This window comes from Gracilinanus agilis, chromosome 4 (assembly GCF_016433145.1).
Source record: "Gracilinanus agilis isolate LMUSP501 chromosome 4, AgileGrace, whole genome shotgun sequence".
Lineage (NCBI taxonomy): Eukaryota > Metazoa > Chordata > Mammalia > Didelphimorphia > Didelphidae > Gracilinanus > Gracilinanus agilis.
In genome coordinates, this window is record NC_058133.1 from 238,305,291 (window position 1) to 238,318,699 (window position 13,409).

At 36.7% G+C, this 13,409-nt stretch overlaps 1 protein-coding gene across 1 annotated transcript in view; it reads right to left on the reverse strand.

Moving 5' to 3' along the window:
- The window catches only part of TMEM220 (transmembrane protein 220), a 29,219-nt gene extending 16,332 nt beyond the window's left edge, over nt 1-12,887 (reverse strand). Inside the window, 1 exon segment of the mRNA XM_044675178.1 lies at nt 12,776-12,887. Coding sequence (XP_044531113.1) covers nt 12,776-12,887 — 112 coding nt within the window.
- Between the last annotated feature and the right edge of the window lie 522 nt (nt 12,888-13,409).

Sequence of the window (13,409 nt, forward strand, 5' to 3'; positions counted from 1 at the left end):
GGCTTGTCTATTACATTTGATTATGCCATATGGGCAAACTTCGGCCTGCGGGCTAGATGCCACCCCCTGAAATGCTCTATCTGGTGGTAGGGCATTATTCTTAATCTGATGAATACAACGAGTAGAATACAATACAATGAAACTTCAAAAGATTTGCCTTAGAAACAGACTGACATATGAGCATTTCCTTTTCCTTTGGCTCCCTCTTTAAAAAGTTTGCCCATCACTGCCATAATGTATCAGTCTCTGTGTACAATGTTCTTCTGGTTCTGCTCCTTTAGTTCTGCATCAATTCCTGGAAGTCATTCCAGTTCACATGGAATTCATCCATTTCTTTATTCCTTTCAGCACAATAATATTCCATCACCAACATATACCACAATTTATTCAGCCATTCCCCAATTAATGGACACTCCCTCATTTTCCAATTTTTTGCCACCAAAAAGAGTGTAGCTATAAATATTTTTGTACAAGTGTTTTCCCTTATTATTTCTTTGGGGTACAAACCCAGCAGTGGCATGTCTGGGTCAAAGGGCAGGCATTCATTTAAAGCCCTTTGTGCATAATTCCAAATTGCCCTCCAGAATGGTTGGACCAATTCACAACTCTGCCAGCAGTGCATTAATGTCCCAATTTTGCCACATCCTCTCCAATATTTATCACTTTCCTTTGAGTGGTGAGGTGGTACCTCACAGTTGTTTTAATTTGCATCTCTCTAGTCAGAAGGGATTTAGAACAATTTTTCATGTGCTTATGGATAGTTTTTATTTCATCCTGTGAAAACTTCATGTCCCTTGACCATTTGTCAATTGGGGAATGGCTTGATTTTTTGCAAATTTGACTTAGTTCCTTATATATTTTGGAAATTAAACCTTTGTCAGAGAGTATTGTAATAAAAAAGTTCTCTCAGTTTGTTGCTTTCCTTCAAATTTTGGTTGCATTGGTTTTGTTTATATAAAACCTTTTTAATTTGATATAATCAAAGACATTCACTTTACATTTTGTAAAGTTCTCTTAACATGTTCTCTTTCTCTTGCTTGGTCTTAAATTCCTTCCTTTCCCGCAGATCTGACAGGCATATTAATCTATATTCACCTAATTTATTTATGATTTCATTCTTTATATTTAAATCATTAACCCATTTTGAATTTATCTTGGTAAAGGGTGTAAGATGTTGATCTAAACCTTATTTTCCCCATACTGTTTTCAAATTTTCCCAGCAGTTTTTGTCAGAGTGAGTTCATGTCCTATAAACTGGGGTCTTTGGGTTTATGGAACACTAGCTTACTGAGGTCATTTATCCCTTGTCTATTCCACTGATCCACCCTTCTGTCTCTTAGTACCATATTGTTTTGATGACCACTACTTTATAGTACATTTAAGATCTGGTACTGCTAGCATCCCATCCTTCACATTTTTTGTCATTATTTCCCTTGATATCCTTGATCTTTTGTTCTTCCAGATGAACTTTGTTATACTTTTTTCTAATTCTATAAAAAAGTTTTTTGGTAGTTTGATAGGTATGGTGCTGAATAAGTAGATTAATTTGGGTAGGCTTGTCGTTTTTTATTAATTAGCTCATCCTCATTAATCAGAATTCTTAAGTCCTTCAAACTAGTTTTTCTTTACAATGTTGTGACTATTATGACTGATGACAATTCCAGAAGACCAAAAATGAAGCATGTTGCTTGCCTTCTGACAGAAATATATGATGCAGGTAAGATACATTTTTTGAACATAGCCAGTGAGAGAATTTGTCTTGCTTGACTATTCATATTTATTGCAAGGGTTCTGTTTGTCCTTTATTTTTTAATAGAGAAAAAGTAGAAAGAAGAAAAAAATAATTTTTTATTAATTAAAAAATTATTGCACTCTATTGAGTGAGAAATGCAGATCTAAATAACTGGAGAAATATGAATGTTGTGGGGGGCTGGAGAGTAACCCTTGGTCCCGGGAGGGTACTCTTTCAAGAATGACAGACTCCAGTGGAAACCCTTTAAAGATAGAGAGATTTATTTAGGTTGAATGGTCAGGAGGCAGGGTGAAGGGCCAACTGCCTTCCTGGACAGAAAAAAGCTCAGGATTTTTATATCCTAAAGGGATGGGGTCTAGGTGACTTGGAAGGGAAGGATGGGAAGGATGGGGAGGGGGTGAATAATGGGAAAAAACAAGTGGGGTAAACAGGGGAGAATAGGTAAAAGAATAGGTGCCTTTGGGTCTGAGGGATTAAATATAAATGACATCCTGATCATAAAGGTGGATAAGTTATCCATCTTGAGAAACCTAGGGATGTTTGAGATCATAAGTAACATTTGAGATGTAGGGATCATAAAAGTGAGTAAATTATTTGGAGGAACCTAATGTGTTTGAGATGTAAACACAAGGTATCCCCTCATGCTTGGACCCTTATTTTAAGGCTTGTGTAAATACATCCAAAGTTTAGAGGTAGAGGAGCCTATGTCTGCTCAGCTGCCAGCCCTGCAAGGTGAATTCCTCACATAATCTTTGGCCTGTGATGTCTCTAGTAATTTGGGATGTACTGCCCTGGTGCCCACCACATACCTATATAGTAAAACTGGCTATATTTTCAAAATTAATCCACTTATTCTGTCCCATGCCCATTACACTGTCAAGGGATTACCTTGAGGAGCTGAGGTGGGGTTGGGGTGACAAAATTGATCTAGAGCAGTGGTTCCCAAACTTTTTTGGCCTACCACCCCCTTTCCAGAAAAAATATTACTTAGCCCCCTGGAAATTAATTTATTAAAATTTTAATAGCAATTAATAGGAAAGATAAATGCACTTGTGGCCATCACCGCCTCCCTTGATCGCTGCAGCACCCACCAGGGGGCAGTAATGCCCACTTTGGGAATCACTGATCTAGAGGAACCAAAGGTTAAGAATCTCATAGGAAAAAATAAGAGAAAAATGGTAAGGAAGGTAACCCAGCAATACCTGATTTTAAACTATATTAAAACAGTAGCAGTAATACTCAAAATAATTCAGTACTATTTAAGAAATAGATCAATCACAGTTAAAATTAGAAGGAAAATATCTGGGAAAAAACCTTAGAAATAAATCTCTGATAAGAATCACATTTCTAGGTTATATATGTACATAAATTATTTATATATATTTACATGTTTGTATTTAGGTTATATATGTATGTGTTTGTAAATATGTATACCAGGGGCACATAGATGAATGGAATGCTTGGCCAAATTCCTCTTCCTTAGTTCACATCTGGCCTCAGACACTTAATAGCTGTTTGATCACTTATAGCAAGTCACTTAACTCTGTTTGCCTCAGTTCCTCATCTATAAAGTGAGTTAGAGAGTGAAATGGCAAACCATTCCAGTGTCTGTACCAAGAAAACCTCAAAAAGGGTCATGCAGAGTAGGACAGTACTAAAATAACTGAACAACAAAAATAAATATATATCCTAGAAATCAAACCCTTATCAAAGAAACTTGCTAAGATCCTAACCACTGTTTTCCTTCTAATTTTAGATGCATTGATTTTGTTTGTGCAAAAACTTTTTAAAGAAAAATTATACACACATACAGAGTATACCAGTTCTTTGTCAGAAAATGCTATAGCACAGTAATGGGAAAACTACAGCCTATGGGCCAGATGTGACCCTCTGAAATATTGTATCCAGCCACACAACATTATTCCTAATCTGACAAATATAATAAGTAGGATTCAATACAATGAAACTTTGAAAGAATTGCCTTAGAAACAGACTGACAGATGAGCATTCCCTTTTCTTTGGCCCCCTCTTTAAAAAGTTTGCCCATCACTGCCATATCATGTTTTATTTTGTCTTTGAAATCATGGTTGGTCATGCAATGATTAGAATTCTTAAAGTCTTTCAAAGTTTGCTTTCATAGTATTGAAATTAGAGAAATAAACATCTAATCAGCTCTAAGGTTCTAAACTCATCAGATTGGCAAAAATAATGGAAATTAATAAATGTTGGGCAGACTATGAGAAATAAGTACATTACCAATCATTCTGCAGAGCAACTTAGCCACAGTCAAAAAGTCATGATTGTGCATGAGTTTAGACTTAGCAATACTTCTACTAGGTCCAAGCTCCAAAGAGCTCAAAGAAGGAGGAAAGGAATGATATATTCAAAAATATTTTAGCAGTTCTTTTAGTTGTGGAAAAAAACTGGAAATTGAAGGGGTGCCCATCAGCTGGGGAATGAATGAAATGAAATATTATCGTGCCATAAAAAATTAAAAAAGAATGAGTTCAAGCTATGAACTTATGCAGAGTGAAGTGGGCAGAACCCAGGGAGTGAGTACAATAACATTGTAAATACAAACAAGTTTGGAAGACTTAGGAACTCTGATCAATGTGATGGCTAACATAGGATCAATGATGAAGTGAAGTAGTTTGAATAAATGAAATAGGTTAGAGAATAAAGTAGAATTGAAGTAGATTAATCCATTCCTGCATTATTTAGAAAAATGACCTAATCCCTCTAGGAGGTCAAGCAACCTATGCAAATGGTGGGTCAGAGTCTAATTCCCCTATGTCCAACAAAGGGACATCAGGACAAACAAATAGGTCAGGATGGAATGCAAGGTAAACACATAGCTAACTATGGATGAGTGTTTAGGTATATGTGAAAAGTTAATATCCCCTGAGTATTATCCACTTATCACTGACCGCACATGCATGTGTTTGTGATGAGGCTTTTCTTGACAAATAAAAACCTGGATGCAAAAGGAAATAGCCTTGTATCTTGTAACCTATATAAACTGTCTTGTAATGTCAGTCTGATACAGCTTCCATTAGGGAAGGCTGTCCCAACTGATAGATTTTTTCTTTTCCTTTTTTTAATCAATAAATAACAGTTCCAATTATTGAATTTCTGGGTGTCTGGACTAATGTTATGAAACACCCCACTTCATTAGCATGCTACTCCTTTCTTGACAGAGACCCAATGTAATTGAGATACGGAACAATGTGTACTTTCTTGATTATGGCCAATGTAGCAATTTGTTTTGCTTAACTGTGCATATTTTTTTACAAAGGTTCCAGTTTCCTTTTTTTTTTCTTTCAGTTTTTTTGGGGATAGGCAAAATTGGAAGGGAAGGCTAAGGTTAGTAGTTCTCACCACCCCATGAGGAGAAAAGAACAGAAGGAAGGCCTAATGTCTAATTTAATTCTTTATTATTTACTTTGTATTTTGTTGAAGTGAATGACCTTTGCTTTGTTATGTTATCTGGCATTTTATTTTGTCTTTGACTTGCACTTAACCAATATCTTTTTTAAATGGTAGGTAGGCTCTTTGTTTTTTCACATTGTTCAGGTAATTCAAAGATTCTTATTGTATCTCTTTGAGCTTTACTAATTTGTCATTGCTTATCTAACATTTCTTCTCCCAGTAGAGATGACCTTTGCTCTTTGTTTCATATTCTGTCACTTCAAACAATCCACCTTATGGCCTGAGAATTTTTTTCATTGATTCCATTTATTCAAATGTCCTATTGCTTTCTCTAGTTTGTTGACATTTTTATTAGTTTCTCATGTTCTATTTTTACTTTTGATGGATCTCTTATTACAGATGTCAGACTTTTCTGATATATCATTCTTCAATGATATTGGATCCTGCTTATTTTCTTTAAAGTGTTATTATTTAGCTTAATGCACCTTGTGTTGAATCTGTCTTCATTTCCAGAGCTCTTATTGACATTAATTTGATTTTTATTGCTTCATCTCATGAAGGTGTTTTCCCCCCTGCTGTTTTCTCATTTCTTTGCCCTATGCTTTCTATTATATAAGTAGTTACTCTCTCAGTGTTTTTTTTTGTTGTTGTTGTTGTTTCTCTTTTCTTTCCTTCCCATTATTCTACTTATTGACTTTATTGGGGATGTTTTATTTATTCATGTAGATAACAGGTTATGAACTTTCTCTTCCATTTCACTGGAATTCTCATCTTTTAAAAGAATCCCATTTTTTCTTTTCTCATATATTTTGTACTGCAACTGTGGATGCCTGTTCCAGATCTAAAAACTCTCCTCTCTCACCTACCTTTTTATGTCCCCTATAAATATTAGTAGAGCCAAATTGGTACCTATAAGGACCTGTTTTCTCATATCTATAAACCAAAGTATTTCTATTATCCCTTCAAAATTGAATCCTTGTTTTTTATTCTTTTGCCTTTCCTTATAGTAAGACTTAACAGACTATGTGTGGAGAGGCAAGGCAGTTCAGGGCAAGTTACTTAAAATCCCTGAGCCTCAGTTTCTTCATCTGTAAAATGGAGATAATAATACAGGTAGTCCCTACTTCACAGAATTATTGCAAGTTTCAAATGATATAATACATATAAAATACCTTGCAAGCTTAAAAACTTTGATACTAACAGCAGTTAAGAGGAGATTATGGTAAATCAGAAGTCAGTGGTATTTTATCATTTCTCCACATCTTTCTTATTGGACTTCACGCCATTAGAGTGGAATAGTCAAGATATTGTATCTTGCAGGGAGATAAAGATATGAAGATAGCTATCCTGAGAGTTCTCTAGGCTAAATATTACCATTTTCTTCAACAATGAGAATAGTGAAAAACCTTAAATCCACATGGTTTCTTCATTATTCTCATTGCTTTTCTCTGGATAGTGTTCAGCTTATTTGTCTTTCCTAAAATATGGTTTACAGAACTAAACATATTATTCCAGATGAGATAAGGAAGACCATCTCCTCCTAATTCAGACCAACATCTCAATAACTTTACACACTTTCATATCTTACTGTTGATTCATATTGAGTTTGCATGCCACTAACACCTTCAGATATTTTTCAGAAAAACTTCTTTCTAACCATGTTTCTATCATCTTGTGCTGAGAAAGTCAGTTTCTTTACCCAAAATGTAAGACTTAATATTTACCCTTCCCAAATTCCATCTAGGTCCAGCCCCATTTTCTATCCTGTGAAGATGTTTTTTTGGATCCTGATTCTATCATTCATTGTGTTAGCTATACTTTCCAAATTTGTTTCTGCAAATTTGACAAGATATCTAGCTTTAGCCATGTAGTTAATAAAAATTTGCAGCAATATAGGGGCATATAGAGTTTCCCTGGGGAATTTATAAGTTGAAATTGAACCATTAAGGTCAATTCACAAGATCTGGCCATTCAACTAGATGTGAGTCTATCTAATTAAACTATCATTTAGTCCACATTTTTTCATCTTTAAGAATAGCATAAAATACTTTATTATATCCACAATAGTCTCATCTACCAGTTTAGTAACCCTATAAAAAATGAAATAAGATTAGGCTCAGATGATCTATTCATGCTAGTTCTATGTCACTTTCTTTTCCAGATATTCACTAACCATTCCTTTAATAATATGTTCTAGAATTTTCCCAGGAATAAAAGTCAAGCTTCCTGATCTATAATTTGAAGACTCCATCTCTTCTTTTTTGGAGAATGAAATAACATTTGCCATTCTCCTGTTCTAAACTCTGACACTGATTCAGCAATCATATACACCATTTCTTTTGCTAAAGAAGAGTACAAAAACATAATCAGTTTTGTAATTCTTTCTATTTACAGACAGATGTCTATATCTGTTTTATAGGTGTAAAACAAATAAGTAATTAACACTTGAATACTATGGCAGTGATAGAACTGGAAATAGTTTCTTTTGTATAAGTAGCATGCTAACAAAAATATTATTTTTACTACTATCTATAATTACCAGTCCAATTCTTCTTCTCCTCTTACCTCTCATGTAATTCATGTAATATTGGAGCTGACTGAAGATTTCCATTGGGGATAGTCAAAGCTGGAGTACTATAGCAATTTCATATACACTAATTTGACATCTAACAGAACTGCGGATCTTTCCAGCTTTGGCATCAAGTTAAAAAGCAGTATTTTATAGTTACTTGTTATTTCTCTAAGATATTTGTGTTCTAATAGTAAATGTGTTTTTCACTTAAGGCTCAAAGTATTACAATAAGATTTAGTCAGCCCATAATTTTATGGAATAACTACTATGCACATCAGTCCCATTATATACAAAAGAAAATAAGACATGGACTCATTTGGGGGAGGGGATGACAAACACAAGAAAGAATTTGAGAACAAAGCAGTGTATAACAAATCAAGCAATAGGAATGCTAGAAATAAATGTCTAATCTGGAGAAGAAAAAGCTTGAGGACTGCTTGAACACATGGGTTGAGGCGGACATGATTGGGGATGTAGACTCGAAACTGCCACACCAATGCAACTATCAACAATTTGGAAATAGGTCTTGATCAATGACACATGTTAAAACCAGTGGAAATATGCATCAGCCATGGGAGGGGGGGTGAAGGAGGGGTGAAGGGGAAAGTAAGAGCATGAATTATGTAACTTTTCTAAAAAATAAATATTTATAAATGTTTTAAAAAAGAAAAAACTTGAGATAGAAATGGGGATAGTCTTTTCAAAAAGTATTTGAAAAAATGTCATATAGAAGACCTTTCTAGTTTGGTCACAGAGGACAGAGAAATGAGCGATGGATAGAGATTGCAGAGGCTTTTACATGAGGATTAGAGAATGATGTATAACTACTTGACTTCTGCAATGCAGAAGATACTTGAAGATCATTTGTGTTAAAGGCATTTTTGATTAAAGTCATTCTCCTTGGGATATAACAGTGACTTCTAAGGATTTGCTTTTGAGAATTTTTGCTTGTCACTTAGAGACGGACTCTTAAAATAGGATAAAAAGCCCATCCTTTCCTCTAAACTATATAGAGGCTGAAAATGGACAACATAAATTCTAAGATCTCTCCAGTGATTCTATGACCCAAACCTATGATTTACAATTCTCTAATACTTCCTGTTTTAGAGAAATGTTGCATTTCGACACAAGGTGGCAGAAACCCTCGAGAAATGACCCTCTGCTAAGCATTTATTCTATAATTGCTAGTCAGTGGAAAAGGAAGGAAAAAAGGGAAGAGAGGGAGATGGCGAGAAATGTAGTGAAATACTCAGACCACTCTAAACTTGTCCACTTCTCAACCAGGTGGCATTGAGTGACCAGAGATGCCAAAACACACAGAAACTAGAAAAATAGCCACGGCAGTCTAAAGATTCCATTGTGACAGGGAAAGAGGATGACCTCAATAGACATGGTGGTATAAATAAGATGATGCCAATGTTTGTCCTTTCAGGTGATCTGAAAGCTGGTGATGAAAATAGAGGCTACTTCTGGACCTTATCCAGATTATCAGACTGATAAACAAGAGGGATGCTAATAGATTTTTATATTTCCAGATTTTGCTATCCAGTGGGGAGGCTATAATATGAAATTGGTTATTGAGATTCAAAGAAAAGGGGGAAAAATTTCAGTGTCCGGTAAATAGCAGGTTCAAATATTCCCTTATCTCACACCTGAACTCTTCCATTACCCTAGAGAACTAAACAATCGGAGTACCTGTATCCTCAGTTATGTTCTCTTAAGAGGGCATGGTGATAAATAACCTCCCTTTCCAAATATATGTATATTCTAATTGAACATTGTTGACAGACAAAAATGTTAGAATCATCATAATAATAGATGACATTTGTATAATGATTTAAAGTTTGTAAAGCATACTATAGATTTCGACTCTCACCACTAGACTGTGAGAAAAGTATTATGATTATTTCCATTTTATAGATGTGAAAACTGAGCTTTAGAGAATTTATGTGTCTATGACCCTATGGCTTGCCCAGAGACACATAATTGGTGACTAAGATAGTAATCAAACCCGAGTCTACCTACCTTTAGTTCCAACACTTTATCCATAATCGTAGACTGCCTTAAATAGGATATTAAAGATGGAAGGGACCTTAGAGATTAACTTAACCAGAAGGATAATTGTCTATTCTTTGAGGGTCATTCTTGTAATCTGGGCAAGTCTCACATATTCAACTAGTTAGTATCTAGACTAGAACTAGTTTCTCTTTCTACTATACCAAATTAAGGTAAACCTACGTATTCTGCATACTATTGCCCTATCTAAGATCATTTCTACAACCTAAAGTCCTTATTTAAAATCCAGTCCATTGTGTCATTTCAAATTGTTGTAAGCCCTGGCAGACTATATCTCCCAAGACTCTCTCTGCTACAACTTCCCCTGACACCTCCCACTTCCTTTGTGGGAGGTTCCAGAGAAAGTATAAAAGGGAAAGTTTGGCACTTTTTCTCTCTCTCAACCCTGGAAGCTCTGCTATCTACCCTGGAGCTCTCTACTCTCAGATCCTGATCTCTCTCTCTCTCTCTCTCTCTCTCTCTCTCTCTCTCTCTCTCTCTCTCTCTCTCTCGGCCCCCTTTCTATCTACCTCCTAGTTTTCCCTAGATCTTCCCTTTCCTAATCTAAATAAAACCTAGCTCTTCAAAACCCTAAAGTTGCTCTCTGATCATTTATTTGAACCCCTGAAGGGCTCTGATCAATTTCCCCTTGCCTGGAACTGGGGCTGGGGACCTCTACCTTCCTTTCCCTTCCTCTACCTTCCTCTCTCCTTTCTCCCATTCCATCCTACCTTCCTACTTTCCTCTCTTCACTTTCACCGCACACCATCACACATTTAGAAAACTGTTTTTATAGCACTAACTACTTCTAGTAACATTTTGCTTATATTTTCTCAAAGAGAAGCAGTATTGCATAATGGGGTCCTTAAAGCCAGGAAGACCTTCGAATCCTGCTTTCGACATATACTGCCTGTGTGACCAAGGGCTTCTAGCACAAAGTGTACCTTAGCACCCCCCAAGAGAGTCCACCCAGCCCCAAATAAGTAATACTTCTTCACTGCCAACTCAAAATGCCCAGGACCTCCTCTGCTGAGTCTCCAAAAGATGCTGGACGTCTGCTCTGTGGATCCTAGAAGACTGAGGAAAGTAGAGGAGAAAGAACACTTATTGGGGGGCCAGATAACTAAGATATTGTCCAAGCTTTAGCACTAACTCTCAGTGAAATCTTAGACCAATTATTTAATCTATTTAGATCTCAGTTTCCTCATCTGTAAGATGGGAGTTTGTACTAGATGGTTTCTAAGATCCCTTCCAGCTCTCAAATTCTATTGTGGCTGCCACTGAACAGTGCTTATAATTTGAACCTGAGCAACATCTGTTTCACTTAGAAGAAATGGAATGAGTCAGAGATGGGAAAAGATGGAAAGAAGCCCTTCCACTCTCTCCTTGTCTGTCTATAAATTAATTATTCATTTATTCGTTCAACTAACATGTATTGAGTGTCCTCTGATGGGAACTGTGAAAGTAGTTTGATCTTGATTTTTATAGTCTGTTTCTTCCATAGAGATCATCAGAGAGGCTTCTTGAAACTACTTAGAAATATGGGCCTCCAAGCTGCTACAGCTTGCCAGTGAGGTCATTCAGATGATAAACCATGTACTTCCTGTAGCTACTTGTATATTCTATACTTCATTCATTTTGGACACTATAAACATAAAAACATAAAAACAAATTTTTAAGAAGAGTCTATTAGCACCTGAGGAGACTCTTTGAGACAAAAAAACTGAGGACAGACTCCCCCAGGGGGTTTTTGACCTGGCAAAAATTCCAACTCCATGAAATGCATTAACTCCAACTCTAAGGTAAATAATTATATTTTTATATTTATATACACATAAATATAAAATTATATTTTTAGAGCAGACAGAGACAGGGACTTTGGAGATCCTTACATTTCACAAATGGGATAAAAAGGTCCCAAAGATTGTGAAAAGAACCTTTAAAAAAAACAAAATACCCTTACCTTCTCTCTTCGAATTGATACTAAATATCATTTCCAAGGCAGAAGAGTGATAAGGATTAGGCAACTGGGGTTAAGTGATTTGCCTAGAATCACACAGCTAAGAAGTGTCTGAGATCACATTTACACCCAGGACTTCTCATCATAGATGACTGAATCACCAACTGCCCCCAAATTCATTTCTGAATGTGGCATATTTTTCATTCTTTAATAGATTTGATGGCCTTCAAAGTCTGACAGGGACTCCGTTCTTGGACTCCTGGCATTCCCCCTGACGTTTTGAAGCTCAAACCATCACAGCCTAATCCATTCTATCTCAAATATTCCCTTCCTGCAGGTAGGAAAGAATAGATATCATAGGGATTGAACAACAGCCAGACCAAATGTGTATGGATTCATATCAACCCAGGTGGGGTGGGAGAGTGGGCCATTAGTTCTCTTTCTATGCCCAGGCTTACAGACATTATTGGCTTCTTGTCAAATGTAGCCATTCAGGAAGGAGATAGAATTGCTCTTGTGGAAACTTTTTGTATATAATCCCAATTCTGGCTCATCAGCCATTCAAAAAGGCATTGAGGTAAGCAGATTGGAAACAATCATAAAATGGCTTGTTCCTGTAGGGCTTCCCTGAAATGGTGTAAGGCTGGGATTAACTGGCAGATAGCAAACCTGATTTGATTTGGTTTGAGAGACTCTAGCCTTGGGGGACCCTCCTCACAAGGAAGGAATTTGTTAGAGCCTTAAGGGAAAGAGTTGTTTTATTGTGGCAGTGTGAAGGAGCTGAGATCTTTGGCCACAAGCAGTTTGGAGGTCACTAAGAGAATGATTTTTTTGCTTCAGGTGTCATGAGCAGCGCTACTCCCTGGGTGTGGGAATGGTCCGGGTCTTCATGGCCAGAGTAAATGATGGTTTCGCCTGATATCAGACTGGTCTGGCCGCTTCCATTCCATCTGGTCTCGCTTAAACCGAGGACCCTGATGTCGTATCTTTTCATCTCATTTACTACCTGAGCGATTTTTCCGCTTTCGTATAAGGTTCTTACGTTCCATGTCGCTATTCTGGTTTTTGCCTTGGTCGTCAGAAGATTTATCGGCGAGCTTTTCACCAGCACGCGTCATGGACTCTGTTGGAGAGCAATCCTCCAGACTAGCGATCGTCGGTTTTGTTGGTTTGGTGAGGTTGCGGTTTCTATAGCAAATGTGATTTTTTACGGGATGGGGTTGCTAGCCCCACGCCCAACCCTCCTCCTTTTTCAGCCGGGCTTGGGACCGTCCTTGGCGGAGTTTCTCTTTAGGACTATTCACTTTTTTCTATAATATCTTTATTTGCTTTTCAGACAATGTGATTTCCCCAGCTCTGCACCATGGCTACAGGGACTATATTATATCACATTTTGAGAGGTCCCCCAACATCAGTCACTTCTTACTCTTGACACAGAGTCTTCTTTAGTATAATTGAAAAATATTTTCTCCTGTTCACTTATCTGGCTTAGTGTGTGGAGAGGTAATTATGGGAAGTAAGATGACTCCTTCCTCCCTGGGCACTCCAGAAGGAAAGCATTAGCAAATACTCTAATTGCTTGGAAAGAGCCTTAATGTCCTATTAAGGAAAGACAGCAGCTGAGTCTGATTTACCTTTCA